This window comes from Oncorhynchus kisutch, linkage group LG4 (genome assembly GCF_002021735.2).
Source record: "Oncorhynchus kisutch isolate 150728-3 linkage group LG4, Okis_V2, whole genome shotgun sequence".
NCBI lineage: Eukaryota > Metazoa > Chordata > Actinopteri > Salmoniformes > Salmonidae > Oncorhynchus > Oncorhynchus kisutch.
In genome coordinates this window covers 61,989,647-62,013,260 of record NC_034177.2, presented here as the reverse complement: position 1 = coordinate 62,013,260, position 23,614 = coordinate 61,989,647, and the positions used below count along the sequence as shown (strand labels likewise).

At 41.1% G+C, this 23,614-nt stretch overlaps 1 protein-coding gene across 2 annotated transcripts in view; it reads left to right on the top strand.

Moving 5' to 3' along the window:
- Positions 1 to 23,614, top strand: part of adgra1a (adhesion G protein-coupled receptor A1a) — a 60,720-nt gene that overhangs the window by 32,857 nt on the left and 4,249 nt on the right. For both annotated transcript variants that reach the window (XM_031823379.1, XM_031823378.1), the window contains 2 exons: positions 21,332 to 21,373; positions 21,565 to 21,660. In XM_031823379.1, coding sequence (XP_031679239.1) covers positions 21,332 to 21,373; positions 21,565 to 21,660 — 138 coding nt within the window. The remainder of the gene's footprint in view (positions 1 to 21,331; positions 21,374 to 21,564; positions 21,661 to 23,614) is intronic.

Genomic DNA, 23,614 nt, shown 5'->3' with positions numbered 1-23,614 from the left:
AAGGAAGTTGGATGCACCCGAGCTCAATTTGAAGTGTCATAGCAAAGGGGTGTGATTACTTACAGTACCAGTCAAACGTTTGGACACACCTACTCATTCAAGGGTCTTTCTTTATTTTTACTATATTCTACATTGTAGATGAATAGGGGAGACATCAAAACTATGAAATAACACATATGGAATCATGTAGCAACCAAAAAAAAGTGCTGAGCACTTGTTGGCTTCTTTTCCTTCCGGTCCAACTCATCCCAAACCATTGGATTGAGGTTGAGTGATTGTGGAGGCCAGGTCATCTGATGCAGCACTCTGTCACTCTTCTTCTTGGTCAAATAGCCCTTAAACAGCCTGAAGGTGTGTTGGGTCATTGTCCTGTTAAAAAACAAATGATAGTCCCACTAAGATGGACAAGTGCATGATAGTCCCACTAAGATGGGATGGCGTATTGCTGCAGTATGCTGTGGTATCCATGCTGGTTAAGTGTGTCTTGAATTCTAAATAAATCACAACAGTGTCACCAGCAAAGCACCCTCACACCTTTTCCTCCATGCTTCACGGTTGGAACCACACACGCGATCATCCGTTCACCTACTCTGCGTCTCACAAAGACACGGCGGTTGGAACCAAAAATCTCAAAATGTGGACTTTCCTTGCTTTTGGCCCAAGCAAGTCTCTTCTTATGATTGGTGTCCTTTAGTAGTGGTTTCTTTGCAGAACTTTGACCATGAAGGCCTGATTCACATAGTCTCCCCTGAACAGTTGATGTTGAGATGTGTCGCTTGATGGTTTTTGCGACTGCACTTTAAAGTTCTTGAAATGTTCCATATTGACTGACATTCATGTCTTGAAGTATTGATAGACTGTCGTTTCTCTTTGCTTATTTGAGCTGTTCTTGCCATAATATGGACTTGGTCTTTTACCAAATAGGGCTATCTTCTGTATATCACCCTTACCTTGTCACAACACAACTGATTGTCTCAAACGCATTAAGACAGAAAGAAATTCCACAAATTAACTTTTTACAAGGCACACCTGTTAATTGAAATGCATTCGAGGTGATGGGTGAGAAAACACTCCCAATTTAATCAATTTTGAATTCAGACTGTAGCACAACAAAATGTGGATTAAGTCAAGGGGTATGAATCATGTCTGAAGGCACTGTAGGGATGGAGAAGATACCTACTGACGTCTGTCCAGGGAGCATGTGTTTATCATCATAGGCATCATCATGGTCATTATCACCTTTATGATAATTATTCAGCAACTTGTCATCAATATTACCTTAGAAAATGAAGGCGAAGCCACAGGGGAAATTTGATTTCACAGGACTTGTTGGTTCATTGGCAGGATAACAAATCACAGTGACTGTGCAAGGCTGGTTTGCAAACTGACATGTTAAACAATTGACAGTCATATATTTATTTATATTCAAAACTCAACTATAGGGAGAGAGTCTGAGAGCCTGTGCCAAGTAGTAGGTTGCTGGTGCATTAGAATGAAAACTATAGCGGTACTCATACTCACCCTCCCTGTTTTTGCCACTTTTTGAGTCTAAGTACCTATTGAAGATGCCCGCTCTCTCTCTCTCTCTCTCTCGCCTTTGCGGTAGACAGAGGGAGTTGTTTGGTTTCCATGGTGATAAATGGGTTTGGTTTGTGTGTTGTTTGAGTCCTCTAGTTGAGACTGCTTTGCTGGGAGAGCGGGGGGGGGGGGGGGGGGGGCAATAGAGGAGAGAGAGAAGAGGAAATTAGTGTCTATCCTGCTGAAGAAGAATGAGGTGACGTAAACAATTACCTGTTACCATAGTGCTCACCCAAGGCTCTAGTTACCTCAATGACCTGTGAGCCCGCATTGAATATTAGCTTTTAGGGATATTGGTATTTTTTTGTACCTTAATTTTCACCAGGGAAGACATATTGAGACCTAAGTCTCTTTTTCAAGTGTGCCCTGCGCAATACAACATAAATATACACATTCCAGGGTTTTTATTATTTTCTACATTTAGAATAATTGTGAAATAACACATGGAATCATGTAGTAACCAAAAAGGCCAAAACCTAGGAAGAAACCTAGAGAGGAACCAGGCTATGTGGGGTGGCCAGTCCTCTTCTGGCTGTGCCGGGTGGAGATTATAACAGAACATGGCCAAGATGTTCAAATGTTCATAAATGACCAGCATGGTCGTATAATAATAAGGCAGAACAGTTGAAACTGGAGCAGCAGCACGGCCAGGTGGACTGGGGACAGCAAGGAGTCATCATGTCAGGTAATCCTGGGGCATGGTCCTAGGGCTCAGGTCCTCCGAGAGAGAGAAGGAGAGAATTAGAGAACGCACACTTAGATTCACATAGGACACCGAATAGGACAGGAGAAGTACTCCAGATATAACACACTGACTCTAGCCCCCCGACACATAAACTACTGCAGCATAAATACTGGAGGCTGAGACAGGAGGGGTCAGGAGACACTGTGGACCCATCCGAGGACACCCCCGGACAGGGCCAAACAGGAAGGAAAGAAGCCACCCTTTGCCTTGATGACAGCTTTCCACACTCTTGGCATTTTTTAAATATTTTTTACCTGTATTTAATTAACTAGGCAAGTCAGTTAAGAACAAATTCTTATTTTCAATGACAGCCTAGGAACAGTGGGTTAACTGCCTGTTCAGGGGCAGAACAACAGATTTGTACCTTGTCAGCTCAGGAATTTGAACTTGCAACCTTTCGGTTACTAGTCCAACGCTCTAACCACTAGGCTACCCTGTCGCATTCTCTCAACCAGCTTCATGAGGTACTGTAGTCACCTGGAATGCATTTCAATTAACAGGTGTGTCTAATGCATTTGAGCCAGTTTGATCAGTTGTGTTGTGGCACGGTAGGGGTGGTATACAGAAGATAGTAAAAGATCAAGTCCATATTATGGCAAGAAATGCTCAAATAAGAAAAGAGAAGCAACAGTCCATCATTACTTTAAGACATGAAGGTCAGTCAATCTGTAAAATGTTTAAGAACTTTGAAAGTTTCTTTATGTGCAATCGCACTTAAAGCTAAAGCACAGCTGGGTCATGCAGCAAGACAATGATCCAAAACACGCAAATGGCTAAAAAGCAAGACATTTGAAGTTTTGGAATGGCTTAGTCAAAGTCCAGACCTGATCCTAATTGAGGTGTTGTGGCAGGACTTGAAACGAGCAGTTCATGCCATGCTTGAAAAACCACAAATGTCGCTGAGTTAAAGAAGAATTCCAAAGTTCCTCCACAGCGATGTGAGAGACTGATCAACAACTACAGGAAGCATGTGGTTGCACTCATTGCAGCTAAAGGTGACACAACCAGTTATCGTGTGTAAGGGGGCAATTACTTTTTCACACAGGGGAATTGGGTGTTGCATAACATTGTTAATTAAATAAATCAAATAATGATTTAAAAATATATATATTTGTAAACTCAGATTCCCTTTATCTACTATTAGGTTTTGGTTGAAGATCTGATAACATTCAGTATGAAAAATATGCAAAAAAATAGAGAAAATCAGAAGGGGGCAAATTCTTTTTCACAGCACTGTAGCTCGGTGGAGACCCTAGGAACCTCAAGAGTTAACCAATCCTATGAACAGGTTAGGCAATATGTGTCTAAACTTCAACGGCAGAGTTAGATAAGACGGACGTTTATGAAGTAGGGCCTTGTAAACAGAGAGCTCTATGGAGTAATGTAGAGCTCTGTGGATGTTTAGCAAAGTCCAGACAACCTTTTGATACAGGATGCAGTGATGAGTATCAAAACTGTCACCAGTAACAAAACTAACACCTCTATGCTAGACTGCATCAAAAGTTCTCCTTGATAAACAATACCGTCATAATCAAGAACAGATAAAAAGGTTGACTGAATCATCTGATTCCTACTGCTTAGAGAAAGGCACAATCTGTTTCTGTAGAAAAAGCCAACTTTAAATTTTAGCTTCTTAACCTGCTCATCTATACGTTTTTTTTTATCATTAAAACCACATCAATACAAATGCCTAGGTAGTTCTATGCGGGACACGTTCGATTGGAGAACAATCTAATGAGTGAACATGTAGTTCATCTGAAACCTTCTGTATTTTGTTTTTCACGTATTAAGTTTTAAATCAGCAAGGGATTCCTGCATAGCTATAAAATCGGACTGTAGTTTTCACACAGCCAGATCAACAGTCAGGGCAATAGCATACGTAATAGCATGTAGATGAAGTTACCATTTTTAACAGATTGACCAATGGTGTTTATATAAATAGTGAAGAGAATTTTGTCCCAAAATCAAATCCCTGTGGTACACCTTTATGCACTTCTAGAAATTCTGACTTAACCCCATCAGTCACGATGGCCTGAGTTCTGTCACTAAGACAATCATGAAATCATGATCAGGCGTCAGAGCTCAGGCCTATCGAGGACAACGTATTCAATAAAATAGCATGATCAACAGTATCAGAAGCTTTTAACAGGTCCACAAACAAAGCGGCACATTTCGTTTTAGTGTCTAAAGCGTTGACAAGATCATTAACAACTAAAGTGGTTGCTGCAATAGCACTATGCCCAGGCCTAAACCCTGATTGGTTTAAATTCAAAATACATTTCTCAGATAAAAAAAGAGCAAAGTTGTACATTTACCAAGGATTCAAGTAGCTTAGGAAGGAAGCCTTGAAATGGAGTGATAATGATTAAGATCAATACTATCCCCGCCCTTATGGATTGGTAGTACAAGAGCTGATTTCCATACTTTTCCTGATAACAATGTTAAATAAAAAATGTGGGGTATTGAGCCAACAGTGATGGGCACTGCACACTTAAGCAGACCAGGATCCAATTGGTCGGTCCCTGTGGATTTCTTGTTGTCTATTGCTAGCAAAGCATCCAGGGTGTCTTTTTCTGTCAATAATAAAATAATAGTAAAACCATTTTTCTGATCATTCAGCAAGTTTCCGCTATCAGCATCCAGACCAGTATCATTGTGTATAGGCTTAAAAGTTATTTCAAAGAGAAAGAGCCCGCTAAAATAAAATGGTAATTAAGTACATCAATGATGGCATTTTTCCCCTTATTGAGGCCAGTGTTTGAATTAATTTGTTGTGACAGAAAGGCGGAAGTAGAACCCTTCAGGGATTCGACAATTTTCCAGAATTTAGCCGGGTTTCCATTACTATCCGAAAGACTGGTTACATAATAATCAGATTTAGCCTTTCTGGTTTTTCTTACACAATGATTCCTCAATTGCTTTAAAGCTTGCCAGTCCCGGCCTAAACCTGTGTTCATAGCCTTAACCCAAGCATTATCTCTTTTATGAATTACTTCTGATAATTCCGTAGTGTACCAGACATTCGACCTACCTTTAACCCTTAGTTTTTTGATGGGAGCATGATGATTCCCAATAGTATCGACGACATCTGCAGAAAGAAATACAATCAAGGTCACTAAAATAAAGACCATGTAAAAGAGCCTGTTCACTGTAGTTTTTAAAGTTCCTCTTTGGGATGACACACGGCTTAGATTTTGGTATTCTTACATCTCTAACACAAACAACTGGGCAATGGTCACTAATATCTTGGGCGAGCACATTAGTAGAAACATGTTTTTTCTATTGTGTATTCGTTAGAATAAGATCATTCAGAGTTGACCTTGAAGGACCTTTAGGCTTGGGCCGTATAGGCTTAGTCACCAGCTGTGTTAGGTTTAGATCATTACTCATGTCTTTTAGATTGTCTGAAGCCTACATTTCCCCAATCATAATTTAGGTCACCCAGGATAATAACTACTGATTGAGTAAAAGAAGACAAAACGAGTTAACTCCTAGAGTGCATAAAGGTTAGCCGAGAGAAGACGGTAAGACCCCTATAACAGTTATGGATACATTTTTTCCCCAGACAAAGGCTTAAAGATAGTAGCTCAGATTTTTGGGCAAGGGAAAAATGGATTTCAATAAAGACGGATAAATATCTATAAGAATGGCCACTTTATCACCTCTACCCTCTGTCAGGTCTGAAAGTATTATAGCCCGCAATATTAATATCAGAGACTAGAATGTCCCCAAAGAACCAAGTTTAAGTCAATAGCAGAATGTACGTATTCATCTGCATAGCCCAGATCTTGATGTAAATCCAGTTTAAGAAGTAAGCTCCTAATGTTCAGCTGCATCAACGATTTTTAAAGTCACATGGTGTCTCCAACTCAAACAAGCTATGTTCAATAGACAGTTGCAGGCCCTGTCTGAGGGTCTATCCCTATGTGTAATAGAGGAGAGAGTAGAAATTGGAATTACTTTTCCAAGGTTGGCACGATAGGGCCTGAGGCCGCAGCCAATATCATGAGTATGTGGAACTCTCAGAGGAACCAATGATGGAATGTTCTAAACTGACCTACATGGTCTTTGGTTGCCCAAGCCCTCTGTGATTTGAAAACCAAGGGGGTATTCAAGTTTATGGAATTCACAATTTTACTAATAGTGCTGGGTGAGCAGACCACAATGGGCTTCCCTTTTGAGCTAACAATAGCAGATCTAAGAGTGGAGTACAAGCTAATGGGTACAAGATTACAACTGATAACACCCCTGGAAGTATAGACAACAGCACAACGACAATGCTTAGAAAAGATGGGAGGCATTACCTGAGCGGGGTTCGGTTTGTTTCCGAGTCAATACATTAACGCAGCCTTGAAATAATGAAAAGAGGGTATAGGCTCCTGTACAGTTTGGGTGGAGTCCATAATCTCTGTAGAGCATATTTTGTTTCCAAAAAGTGTCAACGTTGTCAATAAAAGTTAAGCCAACAGAGTGGCAGTAGTCTTTAAGACAGATACTTGCCTACTTAAATAAAGGTTAAATGTAAAAAAAAAATGAAGTACTAAGACCCTTGCTGCAGCCAATGTCAGTATGAGGAACTCTCAGAGTAACCAATGATGGAATGTTATAAACTCACCTACATGGTCTTTGGTTGCCCAAGCCCTCTATGTGATTTGAAAACCAAGGGGGTATTCAAGTTTATGTAATTCACATTTGTACTAATAGTGCTGGGTGAGCAGACCACAGTGGGCTTCCCATTTGAACCTTTTACAGCCGCGACCCAGCGACGGCACGGGGCCAGAGATAACAGGCTGCTTTTCAGAGCCTTTCAGGGTGTTGATCAGCTCAATAAAATCACGTTTCAATTGCTCTGATTTACCCTTTTTGATATCATTTGATCCCACATGCACTACGACTGCAACAGCTCTTGGCAGCTGATGTAGGATGGACGGAATAAATACTGTGATATCCTTCACTGTAGCCCCCTGGTAGCAGAGGTTTTTGCTCCAAGAACCCTGCCCTCCGAGCAGGTTGGGGGGCTGGAGCCTGAGACACCCTCGAGGCCTGATGTGAGAGGGAGCCCAGGGGGTACAGGCCTGTGGTAGAAACTCCCTGAGCCGGACCCTCAGGAGACAGGGTAGAGGATGAAGGAGCAGGAATCTCTGGAAGCAGGTGGGCGAAACTGTTGGTCAGCTGGATGGGATCCCCAAAGCCATTTCAGCCCCGTTCACCAAAGACCGCTCCCATTAGCTGTTGCGAAAGCAGCCGCTACTTTTCCTGGGGTCCACACAAAACATGATACAGAACATTAATAGACAAGAACAGCTCAAAGTCAGAACTACATCAATATAAAATAGCCTACATATCAGTACATACACACAAAATAGCTAAGTCAAATAGAGGAGAGGCGTTGTGCCGTGATGTGTTGCTTTGTCTGTTATTTTTGTTTAAACCAGGTTTGCTGTTCACTTGAGCAATAGGAGATGGAATGGAGATCCATGCAATCCTGGATCTATTAAAGCTATATGTTTCCTGGAATTTGTTCTGGATCTGGGGACTGTAAAAAGACCCCTGGTGGCATACGTGTCTGGTGGGATACGTGTGTGTGTCAGAGATGTGTGTAAGTTGACTATGCAAACAATTTGGAAATTCTAATACAATGTTTCTCATAAAAATAAGTAGTGATGCAGTCAGTCTCTCCTCTACTTTTAGCCAAGAGAGACTGGCAGGCATAGCATCAATATTAGCCCTCTGATTACAGTGAAGAGCAAGACGTGCCGTTCTGTTCTGGGCAAGCTGCAGTTTCTCTAGGTCCTTCTTTGCAACACCTGAACATATGACTAGGGAATAATCAAGATAAGATCAAACTAGACCCTGCAGGACCTGCTTTGTGGATTGTGGTGTAAAAAAAAAACTCTTGGTGTAAAAAAAACAACAATCTTTACAACCATTGAATCAAAATGTTTTGAACATGACAGTTTACAGTCCCAGGAAACACCAAGTCATTTAGTCTCCTCAATTTTCTCATTCGCCACATTATTCGCGATCAGATTCAGCTTAGGTCCTGAACTTAGGGAAGGATTTGTACCAAATACAATGCTCTTAGTTTCAGAGATATTCAGGACTAGTTTATTACTGACCACCCATTCTAAAACTGACTGCAAGTGTTTGTTTAGAGTTGTAGGGATTTCACTAGCTGTGGTTGCTGATGCATTTAGGGGTGAATCATCAGTATACACTGCTGTGAAAAGGTATTTTCCCCCTTTCTCATGTTCTCTACTTTAGGATTTTTTTTATACTGAATGTTATCAGCTCTTCAAACAAAACCTAATATTAGATAAAGGGAATCTGAGTGAACAAATAACACAACAATGACACAACAACAAAGTCATTGCCCCCCTTACGCTCAATAACTGGTTGCACCACCTTTAGCTGCAACGACTCCAACCAAAGGCTTCCTGTCCACTTTTCCATGCAGAACTGCTTTAACGCAGCGATCTTTGTGGGTTTTCAAGCATGAACTGCTTGTTTCAAGTCTTGCCACAACACCTCAATTAGAATTTGGTCGGGACTTTGACTAGGCCATTCCAAAACTTCTAATTTGTTTCCATTTTCATGTAGACTTGATTGTGTGTTTTGGATCATTGTCATGCTGCATGACCCAGCTGCAGCTCACAGATGGAAGGCCTGACATTCTCCTGTAGAATTCTCTGATACAGAGCAGAATTCATGGTTCCTTCTATTAACTTCTTGCGTCGAGCAATCCCGTATCCGGGAGCGTAATCATAGCCTCAAGCTCATTACCATAACGCAACGTTAACTATTCATGAAAATCGCAAATGAAATGAAAGAAATATATTCACTCACAAGCTTAGCCTTTTGTTAACAACACTGTCATCTCAGATTTTCAAAATATGCTTTTCAACCATAGCTACACAAGCATTTGTGTAAGAGTATTGATAGCTAGCATAGCATTAAGCCTAGCATTCAGCAGGCAACATTTTCACAAAAACAAGAAAAGCATTCAAATAAAATCATTTACCTTTGAAGAACTTAGGATGTTTTCAATGAGGAGACTCTCAGTTAGATAGCAAATGTTCATTTTTTCCCAAAATATTATTTGTGTAGGAGAAATTGCTCCGTTTTGTTCATCACGTTTGGCTTTTTTCCAAATTAACTTGATTCTAACGTTGTTTAGAATCAATCCTCAAGGTGTTTTTCACATATCTATTCGATGATAAATCATTTGTGGCAGTTGGGTTTCTCCTCGGAAGCAAATGGAAAAATACACGCAGCTGGAGATTACGCAATAATTGCGACGGAGGACACCAAACGAGCACCTGGTAGATGTAGTGTAAAATGGTCAATCTTCCAATGATATGCCTACAAATACGTCACAATGCTGCAGACACCTTGGGGAAACGACAGAAAGTGTAAGCTCATTCCTGGCGCATTCACAGCCATATAAGGAGACATTGGAACACAGCGCTTTCAAAATCTGGGGCACTTCCTGTTTGAAATTTCATCTTGGTTTCGCCTGTAGCATCAGTTCTGTGGCACTCACAGATAATATCTTTGCAGTTTTGGAAATGTCAGAGTGTTTTCTTTCCAAAGCTGTCAATTATATGCATAGTCAAGCATCTTTTCGTGACAAAATAACTTGTTTAAAACGGGAACGTTTCTTTATCCAAAAATTAAAAGAGCGCCCCCTATATCGAAGAAGTTAAGGAAAGTTGACCAGCTCCTGAGGCAGCAAAGCATCCCCAAACCATCACACTACCACCACGCTTGACCGGTTGTAATGGTTTTCTTCCTCTTCTGACGAGGAGTATGAAGGATCGGACCAAGATGCAGCGTGGTACGCGTTCGGCATTTTATTAAATATAACTGAACACTAAATACAAAGTAACAAAAGGCACAACCGAAACAGCTCCGTCAGGTGCAACTCACACTAAACCGAAAATAACTCCCCACAAACCATAGTGGGAAAACAGGCTGCCTAAGTATGGTTCTCAATCAGAGACAACGATTAACAGCTGCCTCTGATTGGGAACCATACCAGGCCAAACACAGAAATACAAAAACATAGAACAACACATAGAATGCCCACCGCAACTCACGCCCTGACCAACCTAAAATAGAGACATAAAAAAGGAACTAAGGTCAGGACGTGACACCGGTTCTTAATGTAGATTGCATTTTTTTTCTTTTCGGTATGGGTTTCAACTGATGGCTGTTCTAAATGTGTGTACCATGTGCAACAAAAAAATATGCCCTCATCACACCCACCAATTGGGCGATGTTTGCAAATGTTTTGTCGTCTGATTGAGGTGAATGCTGTAAATCGAGAGGAGTCGATGTGCTCTGAAAGATGGAACGTGTCAAGGTTTATGGTCGCTAGGTTTGGTGTAGAGTTACAAGGATGACATGCATCTTACCCTGAGTTGGCCTGAACAGAATGAGAATATCTGTTGTGTTGTGGAGACAATGAGTTGTGGAACACGCACTTGAACGCACTCGTGATCCCATTCTATGTGCAACAAACTTACAATCTGTTTGTCTGAAATGCCTTGTGAAAGCCTAACACTGTAAGGTCATATTCTAAAATGGCTACTAATGTTGGCAATAGAATAAGCTTTCAAATGAAGTGTGCTTGCTTTCCATTTCTCAACGGCAAAGCTAGCAGAGCTAAAAATATAAAATAAAAAATCACATCTAGATGAAGACGCTTTCCTTGATTCATTAAAGTGCATTGAAATGACTTAGAAGCTGCGCACAGTTTGAAAGGTGTGTGGCCATTTGGAGTTAGACCTACAGTTGAAGTCGGAAGTTTACATACACTTAGGTTGGAGTCATTAAAACACGTTTTTCAACCACTCCACAAATTTCCTGTTAACAAACTATAGTTTTGGCATGTCAGATAGGAAAATTTTTACAGCAATTGTTTACAGACAGATTATTTCCCTTATCACAATTCCAGTGGGTCAGAAGTTTACATACACTAAGTTGACTGTGCCTTTAAACAGCTTGGAAAATTCCAGAAAATTTGGTCAAGGCTAGAAGCTTCTGATAGGCGAATTGACATCATTTGAGTCAGTTGGAGGTTTACCTGTGAATGTATTTCAAGGCCTACCTTCAAACTCAGTGCTTCTTTGCGTGACATCATGGGAAAATCAAAAGAAATCAGCCAAGACCTCAGAAAAACAATTGTAGACCTCCACAAGTCTGGTTCATCCTTGGGAGCAATTTCCAAACGCCTGAAAGTACCACGTTAATCTGTACAAACAATAGTATGCAAGTATAAACACCATGGGACCACGCAGCCGTTATACCCCTCAGGAAGGAGACGTGTTCTGTCTCCTAGAGATGAACGTACTTTGGTGTGAAAAGTGCAAGTCAATCCCAGAACAACAGCAAAGGACCTTGCTGGAGGAAACAGGTACAAAGTGTCTATAACCACAGTAAAAATGAGTACTATATCGACATAACCTGAAAGGCCACTCAGCAAGGAAGAAGCCACTGCCCCAAATCTGCCATAAAAAAGACAGACTATGGTTTGCAACTGCACATAGCGACAAAGATCGTACTTTTTGGAGAAATGTCCTCCGGTCTGATGAAACAAAAATAGAACTGTTTGGCTATAATGACCATTGTTTTGTTTGGAGGAAAAAGGTTGATGCTTACAAGCCGAAGAACACCATCCCAGTCGTGAAGAACGGGGGTGGCAGCATCATGTTGTGGGGGTGCGTTGCTGCAGGAGGGACTGGTGCATTTCATTAAATAGAAATCATCATGAGGAAGCACACTTATGTGGATATATTGAAGCAACATCTCAAGACAGTCAATCAGGAAGTTATTCTTGGAACTACCGCTCCCGGATCCGGGAGAATTGTCATCAACTGACACTAATTAGCATAACGCAACGGACAAAAAATATCACTAGAAAATATTCATATTGATGAAATCACAAGTGAAATATATTGAAACACAGCTTAGCCCTTTGTTAATCACCCTGTCGTCTCAGATTTTGAAATTATGCTTTACAGCCAAAGCAAGATAAGCATTTGTGTAAATTTATCAATAGCCTAGCATAGCATTATTCCTAGCTAGCAGCAGGCAACCTGGTCACGAAAATCAGAAAAGCAATCAAATGAAATTGTTTACCTTTGATGAGCTTCGGATGTTTTCACTCACGAGACTCCCAGTTAGATAGCAAATGTTCCTTTTTTCCATAAAGATTATTTTTGTAGCTGAAATAGCTCCGTTAGTTCTTCACGTTTGGCTGAGAATTCGGAAATTGCGGTCACGACAACGGCGGAAAATATTCCAAATTAGCTCCATAATATCGACCGAAACATGGCAAACGTTGTATATAATCAATCCTCAAGGTGTTTTTCAAATATCTATTCGATAATATATCAACCGGGACAGCTGTATTTTCTGTAAGACCGAGAGGGAAAATTGCTACCTCTGTCTATTACGCATGAATTACTCTGAGAGCACTCAGCCGGTCACTTATGCAATGTAGTCGCTTACGCTCATTCTTCAACATAAAGGCGTGAAACTACGTCAAAATGCTGTAGACACCTAGGGGAATACGTCGAAAAAGGAATCTGGTTGATAGCCCATTCACTGCTCAATGCCATTCACTGCTCAATAGGGAGCTTTCAAAACATGAGTCACTTTCGCCTGCAATATCAGTTCTGTTATACTCACAGACAATATTTTTACAGTTTTGGAAATTTAGAGTGTTTTCTATCCTAAGATGTCAATTATATGCATATTCTAGCATCTTGTCCTGACAAAATAGCCTGTTTACTTTGGGAACGTTATTTTTCCAAAAATGAAAATAGTGCCCCCTAGCTTCAACAGGTTAGCTTGGTCGCAAGTGGGTCTTCCAAATGGACAATGACCCCGAGCATACTTCCAAAGGCAAAATGGCTTAAGGACAACAAAGTCAAGGTATTGGAGTGGCCATCACAATGCCCTGACCTCAATTCTATAGAACATTTGTGGGCAGAACTGAAAATGCGTGTGCGAGCAAGGAGGCCTACAAACCTGACTTTGTTATACCAGCTCTGTCAGGAGGAATGGGCCAAAATTCTCCCAACTTATTGTGTGAAGCTTGTGGAAGGCTTCCCGAAACCTTTGACCCAAATTAAACAATTTGATGGCATTGATGGCAATGCTACCAAATACTAATTGAGTGTATGTAAACTTCTGACCCACTGGGAATGTGATGCAAGAAATAAAAGCTGAAATAAATCATTCTCTCTACTATTATTCTGACATTTCATTTCTTAAAATAAAGTGGTGATCCTAACTGACCTAAGACAGGGAATTTTTACTAGGATTAAAAGTCAGGAATTGTTCAAAAAAACAGAGTTTAAATGTATTTGGTTAAGGTGTATGTAAACCTCCAACTTCAACTGTATATATATATATATATATATATATATATATATATATATATATATATATATATATAAATATACAGTATATTGCACCTGCCCCAACATTTCCATGAATATTCTTGTTATTTTACTGATTGAAGGAAGAGTATTTTCAGATTTCGTTACTGACAAATGTGAAAAGTACAGTAAATGTAAAATGCACAAACAATCAACAGTGTAATGTTTGGATTCAGTCTTATGTCAGGTGAACTGTTCTCACCTTTGGTCTGATAATTTCCCTATATTCTCCAAAGGGTTTGTGTTTTAATAGCTACCATGGTCATGCACATGCCTTTTATATCTTCTTTTGGGCCCTATCCATATAAGCCCATTTCCATGAATGTAAAGGGTTAATTCATATTCGCTTAGATTCACACATCAGGTTTAACGTTGCTTCCGGTGTTCTTTTTATTTATATATTTATTTATATTTCTGCTTACTCACCGTGTTTGGCACATTTAAGAGGATCAGCTATGGGACAGAGAGAGACAGACACTCTTTGCTCGATGGAAGGTACTGTGTATGTGCTGTGTAACTCAATTTGAGCAAATCCCACAGGAAAGCCTGTTTGACTAAGAGAGGTTGACACACGTGCCGATGGAGACAGACAGACAGACAGATAGCACACCAACACCAGGTTTACTGTAAAATCTCAATGTCATTGTATGTTTAAGATCTGTTGCCTCAGGCTCTGACACTTTACTCGAGACATTTTGCTCAAGAGCACTTTTGAATATTCAAAGTCACAAAATAATTAATAAACATTGAAAAGTAATAAATGGCAAGGGCTGAAGTAACTTCCCAGCTAGCACATTAAGTTCCCTGGGTGTTCTTGGTGTGTCTATTTATGGTATCAGTTTGGTGTTGGGATTACACCCTCCTGTAAGGTATTGTATAGTGCAGTATAGTAATTACAGGTAGCCTGTAATATAAACATTATTCAGTGAACATTCCTCCATGAACCATAGCAACTGGATGCCAGTGAAAGTCATTGAGGACAAAGCCCTAGCTGGATAAGGACCCTCAGCCTCTCTTCCCACTCTCCACACAGGCAGATCCTTAACCACCTGCACTGCACAGGGAGGGGGCTTTATGGAATATTCTGGAGGCTGCTGTCTGTGATCCTAGTGCTATTAGAGAATGAGATAATGTGGTGGAGCAGATTGGGCCTCTATTCCCAGAATGCTAACAAAATTAACATAGACACGTAGACACTGTTAACTAAATGCTAATGAGTGAAAACAAACATAAACTAATGGCAAAGACAGACAAATCCAGCTCATAAAGTTATAAAAGCATAGCTAGTACCTACCGAATGTCATTTTCGGTGAGTGTGGACAATTGTAAAGTGAACAAGATAAATTGTACAAATGAACAAAGTTGTGATCCATGCTTTTCTGGCATCTGTACAGATAACTCATCCAGAGCTCTTTGACTTCTGGCAGAAAGCCATTATAAGATATCTGATGGCAAACATTTAGTAGTGAATTGTATCCAAGTGCAACTTCATCACAGAGACTCGCCGATAGATATACAATGCTATGAACTCCTGCTGTCTCCCTTTGTGCTATTTACAAACAGACAAGTAATGGCTCAACTGTTGTGGGGAATTATGGTAAGCTTCATCATGTAAAATAATATGACAGGGGAAATGAAGAATGCAATCTACTTCATCTCCTAGACGTTTCCACTTCACAATAACAGCACTTACATTTGACCGGGCAGCTCTAGCAGGGCAGACATTTTTGACGAACTGACTTCCTATGTTGATTTTTGACGAAGGTGGCTTCCTATGACTGTGCCACGTTGAAGGTCACTGAGTTCTTCAGTAAGGCCATTCTACTGTCAATGTTTGTCTATGGAGATTGCATGGCTGTGTGCTCGGTTTTATGCACCTGTCAGCAACGGGTGTGGCTCAAATAGCCGAATCCACTAAGGGGTACTTTTTTCCCCACATACTTTTGCATATGTTGAAAACCTTTAGTGGTGTGCGCTTTCATCAGAGTGGGTGAAAATGCACTTTGGCAATGAAATTTCCCTTCCTTACGTTATTAAATACATTTTACCAAGACAAATATGATTATTCATTTTCTGAAACGTTCAGTGGGGTCTTTCTCGAACATATTGTATCATTAAGATTATATCCAAAAGGTCTGATTTTGTAACCTAATACATCCGATAATAAGCACCGAGCTCAGTTGACATAGCGGGGCAGGTTTCTCGTAACAACTTTTGAGGATTTAACATTTTGTGGTCGTAGTCTTCAAAGTTTTTTCGCGGGTCTCAAAAAGTAAAATTAGCATGACATGAACTGAATTAAATGTAAAAGGATTTGAAAATGAAAAGCTTGGTACAGGCTCAGTACGCCATTGACATCTTCGAAAAAGAGCGGGAATTTTGAATGAATATGAAAAGCGTACATTAAAATATGAAAATATTATGGTTGGAATTCAAAATTGCCGTCCATCTTACCTCTGTATTGTTTTATGTCCTGCGGATTGGAGAAGAAGGATCATGAGTTCAATGGGAAAGTGAGTCTGTCAGGTAGCCAGTTGCATTCATTCTTGCACAGAATCCAGCCTAGCTGACGTGATTTTCCTCAGTTTTGACCACTTTTTGGATCTGGTCTCCATTGATTTAGCCACTCTAATCCCAGCCATCCTACAAGGGTAAAACTTCCCAAAACTTTTGAACGGATTATGATAGAGACATGAGTTTTGGACAACTGGTTTTCTTGGAGGATTGTCTACACAATTAACATTATTTTACCAATTGGTCAAAATATGTGTTTTTGATTGGACACCTTACAGTATACAGTGCGTGCAACAATATTATGTCTCCAAAAATAGTGAGTTACAGTAAGCAGCACAACAACCACACAATGCAGCTGTTTTTCCAACAGTTTACTCCATCAGCAGTAAATGTCACAACATGTGGACAGGCCTGAGTACTCCACTCCCCATTGTATATTCAGGGCTAGATGAAGAGAGAGAGAGAGGACAGCACGTAGTCAGAGGAGAGAGGGAGGAGGCACTTCTCGCTCCAGGGGCTTTGGCTGTCTATTTATATCAGCTGATGATTGCTGCTGCTTCCCAAAACTTAACTCAAAAGTGCCCGCCCTCTGCACTGTCTGCCATTTTGTTTTAAAGATGGAGTCCGCAGTAGAGAAAACAGCGCCACTGTCTGCCCACACGGCCATTATTGTTTTTGTTTTGTTGAGAAAGCGGAGGTGAGGAGCGTTGCCCAACGTGGTAAAATGTTGGGGGGGGGTGTTTGTTGTTTATAGTAACTTCTTTGTTGTTTTAATATCGCAAATGGACGTGGCAGTTTTACCAATTAACGATTCCGACATTAAAGGAGAGCACTGCAAAATGAGAGCGAGAGAGAGAGAGGAGTGAGAGAGAGAGCGTAAGAAGGACAGAGTGAGTGAGAGCATTCGCTTGAGAGAGACCTACCTGGGAATATCTTCCTCTTGTGTATCGGCATGGTTAGCCTGGCTGGGTTGTAGATAGAGAGGGGGAATAGGGGTCATAAAGCACTAGGCTTTAACATCCACTAGTCCTCTCGTCTTTATGCTTATCTCCTTGACATGTGTGTAAATGACTTTCTGTTGGAAGAGTGTCCTGAGGGAATCACTCCACCCAGACACTGACAGCCCCGGTAATGCCCCCGCTTCCACCTGCCCACACACACACATTGATTGTAATTGAATTTTGGGATGGGTGCAGTATAAGGGGAGAGAGAGGGAGGTGGGGAGAGAAGGGGTGGGGTAAAGGGTAGAGATGGAGAGAGAGAGCAAGACAGACAGAGGGGAAGAGGATGGGGACTGCATGTTCTTGCTATTGTGTTTTATCCCGAGCTGATGCAGTGAAAGGAAAATATCTCAAGCAGTACAGCTCTCATCGGGCCTGAAAATCAGAGTCTGGTCCGACCCAAGCCTTCGTGAGCTGAAGCCCAGGCCCAGTCCAACACCACAGAAATTAAACGAGCCCGAACCCCCCCCCCATACAAAAAAAGGCAGATTTCTAGAAAACTGTATATTGATTTTTAAACTGGTGTTGAGAACAATGTGGCAAAGGCGGGCGGCAGCGGTGTGAGGAGATGAGGAAACACCTCAGAGAGAGGAACACATACCTTAGTTATGATCAACTGAATGACTTTTTTTTTTTGAATAAAGTAGGCTAATGCAATTGAAGGCATGTATGACATTTTTGCTTATAATGAAACTCCCAATGTCTTATTATACTAATTGAAAGCAATAGTCGTGTGTGGTTTCATCACGTTTCAGCATGATAATGCACGGCCCCATGTCGCAATGATCTACACAATTCCTGGAAGCTGAAAATGTCCCAGTTCTTCCATGGCCTGCATACTCACCAGACATGTCACCCATTGAACATGTTTGGGATGCTCTGGATCGACGTATACGACAGCGTGTTAAAGTTCCTGCCAATATCCAGCAACTTCGCACAGTCATTGAAGAGGAGTGGAGCAACATTCTACAGGCCACAATCAACAGCCTGATACACTATATGCGAAGCAGATGTGTCACGCTGCATGAGGCAAATGGTGGCCACGCCAGATACTGACTGGTTTTCTGATCCACACCCCAACCTTTTTTTTAAGGTATCTGTAACCAACAGATGCATATCTGTATTCCCAGTCATGGGAATTCCATAGATTAGGGCCTAATGAATTTATTTCAATTGACAGATTTCTTAATATGAACTGCAACTCAGTAAAATCTTTTCAATTGTTTCATGTTGCGTTTACATATTTGTTCAGTATAGTTTGCTCATATACAGTGCACTCAAAGTATTCAGACCCCTTGACTTTTTCCACATTTTGTTACGTTATAGCCTTATTCTAAAATGCGTTAAATTTAAAAGAAAATCTTCAGCAATCTACACAACATACCCAATAATGATCAAGCGAAAAACTGGTTTTTAGAAATATTTGCAAGTGGATAAAAAAAATAATAACTGAAATACCTTATGTAAATAAGTATTCAGAACCTTTGCTATGAGACTCGAAATTGAGCTCATGTGCATCCTGTTTCCATTGAGCATCCTTGAGATGTTTCCACTACTCGATTGGAGTCCACCTGTGGTAAATTCAATTGATTGGACATGATTTGAAAAAGCACACAGCTATCTATATAATGTTCCAGCAAAAACCAAGCCATAAGGTCGAAGGAATTGTCTGTAGCGCTCCGGGACAGGATTGTGTCGAGGCTCAGATCTGGGGAAGGGTACAAAAATTAAACAGCATTGAACGTAGCCAAGAACACAGTGGCCTCCATAATTCTTAAATGGAAGACTTTTGGAACCACCAAGACTCTTCCTAGAGCTGGTTCTTGGTCAGGAAGAAGGTGACCAAGCTCCAGAGTTCCTCTGTGGAGATGGGAGAACGTTCCAGAAGGACAACCATCTCTCCATCTCCACCAATCAGGCCTTTATGGTAGAGGAAAAGGCAGAGAAAAAGGCACATGACAGCCCACTTGAAGTTTGCGAAAAGGCACCTAAAGACTCTCAGACCATGAGAAACAAGATTCTCTGGTCTGATGAAACCAAAATTGAACTCTTTGGCCTGAATGCCAAGCGTCATGTCTGGAGGAAACCTGGCACCATCCCTACGGTGAAGTATGGTGGTGGGAGCATCATGCTGTGGGGATGTTTTTCAGCTGCAGGGACTTGGAGACTTGTCAGGATTGAGGGAAAGATGAACGGCGCAATGTACAGAGAGATCATTGATGAAAACCTGTCCAGAGCACTGAGACCTCAGACTGGGGCGAAGGTTTACCTGCCAACAGGACAAAGACCCTAAGCACACTGCCAAGACAACGCAGGAGTGGCTTCGGGACAAGTCTCTGAATGTCCTTGAGTGTCCAAGCCAGAGCCCAGACTTGAACCCAATCTAACATCTCTGGAGAGACTATAGTTGTGCAGCAATGCTCCCAATCCAACCTGACAAAGCTTGAGAGCATCTGCAGGGAAGAATGGGAGAAACGTCCAGCTTGTGTGCCGAGCTTGTAGTGTCATACCCAAGAAGATTTAAATCGCTGCCAAAGGTGCTTCAACAAAGTACTGAGTAAAGGGTCTGAATACATGTAAATGTGATTTTTTTTAAATAAATTAACAAACATTTTAAAATGTTTGGGGTTTGGGGTATTTTGTACAGTAGATTGAGGAATAAAAAAATATATATTTTAGAATAAGGCAGTAACCTAAGAAAATGTGGAAAAATTCAAGGGGTCTGAATACTTTCCGAAGGCACTGTTTTAGCTGATCAGAACATGTTGCTAGCATGTAATGTAAATTAACAAGTGGATTTTGCTCTTCACTCGCATAGTAGCCTGTCCTACTCCTGACCAAAAGCCTGTGACTTGGCTGACAATCAATCAATCCGATTTTGTTTCACTGAGTCTCTGTCTGTATATTTTGTTAATTGAATAATCTGGCTCATCTGCTCATCTATCACCGATCACAAACATTTAGCATGCAATAATGTAGCCTAAATCAAGTGTATTATTTTGCTCTTATAATATAATATAATCTAAACCTAATATAATCTATCCATCATCGAACTGTGAGAGCGCATCCTGTTTTATGTCTTAATATAACCCACTTCAGCATAACCAATAAATCATTCATTCATGCATACGAGTCATTCATGCCTTTAAATACAATCAAGCATTTTAAAATAATAATAATAATGAAATAACAAAGGAGCCTTGAATAATTAAACAATAAATAAATAACCCTTTTATGCCAAACGTACATTTGAATAACCGCTTAAAAGCCCTGTGTTTTTTTGAATGCATGTTTAATTAGGAAAACATTTCACTTCACTTTAATAGTTACCAGGTCCAGAAAGGCACATTAGCCGGGCAGCCATAGGGTGTGTGTTGTTCAGGATGTATCTGCGTTAAGATGCCACATGGAACATGGGCTTCTCCTGATACTGAGATGCACTGCCTGTCGTGGTCTTGTGGATCGTCATTCTTCCTAGGGCACTCAAGCCTACTTGTATCGTGATTTGAAACGTTTCAATCATCAGGAAAAATAGGTTGAATCAAGGACATAAATGTCTCTGGCCCAGCCAATATTGGAATGCTAGCGGCGCTGGTGTCTGCAGCTGCTGCAGCTGAGAGATAGATGTAGTAGGCTAAAAGGTACTCGGACACGCATAGTTTTTACTTTCTTAGCGCGGCACGGCATGCCCAAAACCCGCCTGGCCAGAGTCAATTCACTGAATTTGAGGCCCGGCACGGTATAAGACCGGACCCCGTCGGGTTCGGGCTAAGAATGAGAACTCTATAATAGAGACATCTCCTATTTGAGAAGAAGTGGATGTACCAATCTGTGTGAACATGCTCCGGCACAAATACGTCTGTATGCCTACTGGTCATGGGGTATAATGTGCCGCAGAACTGTTTTCGTGTTGAAGACCGTTAGACGTTTTTTATGCTGCTCAGAAGAGAAAAGAGGAGAGGAGGAGGTCAATTTTACCTTTCTCTTAATAAGCTGTCTCTCATTTTCTCTCCCTCTCCTTTTCTCTTTCTCGCCATCTCCAGTCTACAACCCAGGCCGGCACAGAGAGAGAAGCACATCCTCAGGTCTCACTTTTTCTTCTTTTCTCTCTCTCTCTCTCTCTCTCTCTCTCTCTCTCTCCTATCTTCTTCTCCCTCTCCTTCTCTTATCTCCCTCTCACTAATAATATTGATTACTAAAATTACAATCCAGAATATAAAGGATATTGGTGTTGCCACGTTTATTTTTATTTCACTCTCTTTCTCTCTCTCCTCAGGTTTTATTTAGTCAGTGGCGGAGTGCCCTTCATCATCTGTGGAATCACAGCAGCCATCAATATTGAGAACTATGGCAGTGGGGAGACGGCACCCTAGTAAGTCACCCAGCAGTCTCCTATTCTCAAGGTCACAGTTTGAAACTATTTTACACACACACACACACACACACACACACACACACACACACACACACACACACACACACACACACACACACACACACACACACACACACACACACACACACACACACACACACACAGTGCCTTGCAAAAGTATTCATCCCCCTTGGCGTTTTTCCTATTTTGTTGCAATACAACTTGTATTTAAAATAGATTTTTAGGTAATGGACATAGTCAAAATTGGTTCAGTGAAATTAAAAAAATAACTTTAAATTAAAAATGTAAAAGTCGTGCGTGCACATGTATTCACATGTATTCACATGTATGCACATGTATTCACCCCCTTTGCTATGAAGCCCCTAAAGAAGCCAACCAATTACCTTCAGAAGTCACATAAATAGTAAAATAAAGTCCACCTGTGTGCAATCTAAGTGTCACATGATCTGTCACATGATCTCAGTATATATACACCTGTTCTGAAAGGCCCCAGAGTCTGCAACACCACAAAGCAAGGGGGACCACCAAGCAAGCGGCACCATGAAAACCAAGGAACTCTCCAAACAGTTCAGGGACAAAGTTGTGTAGAAGTACAGATCAGTTTTGGGTTATAAAAAAATATCTGAAACTTTGAACATCCCACAGAGCACCATTAAATCCATTATTAAAAAATGGAAAGAATATGGCACCACAATAAACCTGCCAAGAGAGGGCCGCCCAGCAAAACACACAGACCAGACAAGGAGGACATTAATCAGAGAGGCAACAAAGAGACCAAAGATAACCCTGAAGGAGCTGCAAAGCTCCACAGCAGAGATTGGAATATCTGTCCATAGGACCACTTTAAGCCGTACACTCCACAGAGCTGGGCTTTATGGAAGAGTGGCCAGAAAAAAGCCATTGCTTAAAGAAAAAAATAAGCAAACACATTTGGTGTTCGCCAAAAGGTATGTGGGAGACCCCCCAAACATATGGAAGAAGGTACTCTGATCAGATGAGACTAAAATGTAGCTTTTTGGCCTTCAAGGAAAACGCTATGTCTGGTGCAAACCCAACACCTCTCATTACCCCGAGAACACCAACACCATCACAGTGAAGCATGATGGTGGCAGCATAATGCTGTGGGGATGTGTTTCCATCGGCAGGGACTGGGAAACTGGTCAGAATTGAAGAAATAATTGATGGCGCTAAATACAGGGAAAATCTTGAGGGAAACCTGTTGCAGTCTTCCAGAGATTTGAGACTGGGACGGAGGTTCACCTTCCAGCAGGACAATGACACTAAGCATACTGCTAAAGCAACACTTGAGTGGTTTAAGGGGAAACATTTAAATGTCTTGAAATGGCGTAGTCAAAGCCCAGACCTAAATCCAATTGAGAATCTGTGGTATGACTTAAAGATTGCTGTACACCAGCGGAACCCATCCGACTTGGACCAGTTTTGCCTTGAAGAATGGGAAAAACTCCCAGTGGCTAGATGTGCCAAGCTTACATACCCTAAGAGACTTGCAGCTGTAATTGCTGCAAAAGGTGGCTCTACAAAGTAATGAGTTTGCTGCGGGGGTGAATAGTTATGCACGCTCATGTTTTCCGTTTTTTTGTCTTATTTCTTGTTTGTTTCACAGAAAGAAAGAAAAATTGCATCTGCAAAATGGTAGGCATATTGTGTAAATCAAATTATACAATCCCCCAAAAATCCATTTTATTTCCAGGTTGTAAGGCAACAAAACAGGAAAAATGCCAAGGGGGGTGAATACTTTCGCAAGACACTGTACACACCTTCTCAACGGCTCAGTGTCTAGACTCCATGCACTGATATCCTGCAACAACCATTTACCTCATTGACACTCCAAAATAGATGAGATACTGATAGATCTGATGATATGAGTCACACTTCAGTGTATGTTGCTCACCCCCTTAATGTTCTTATC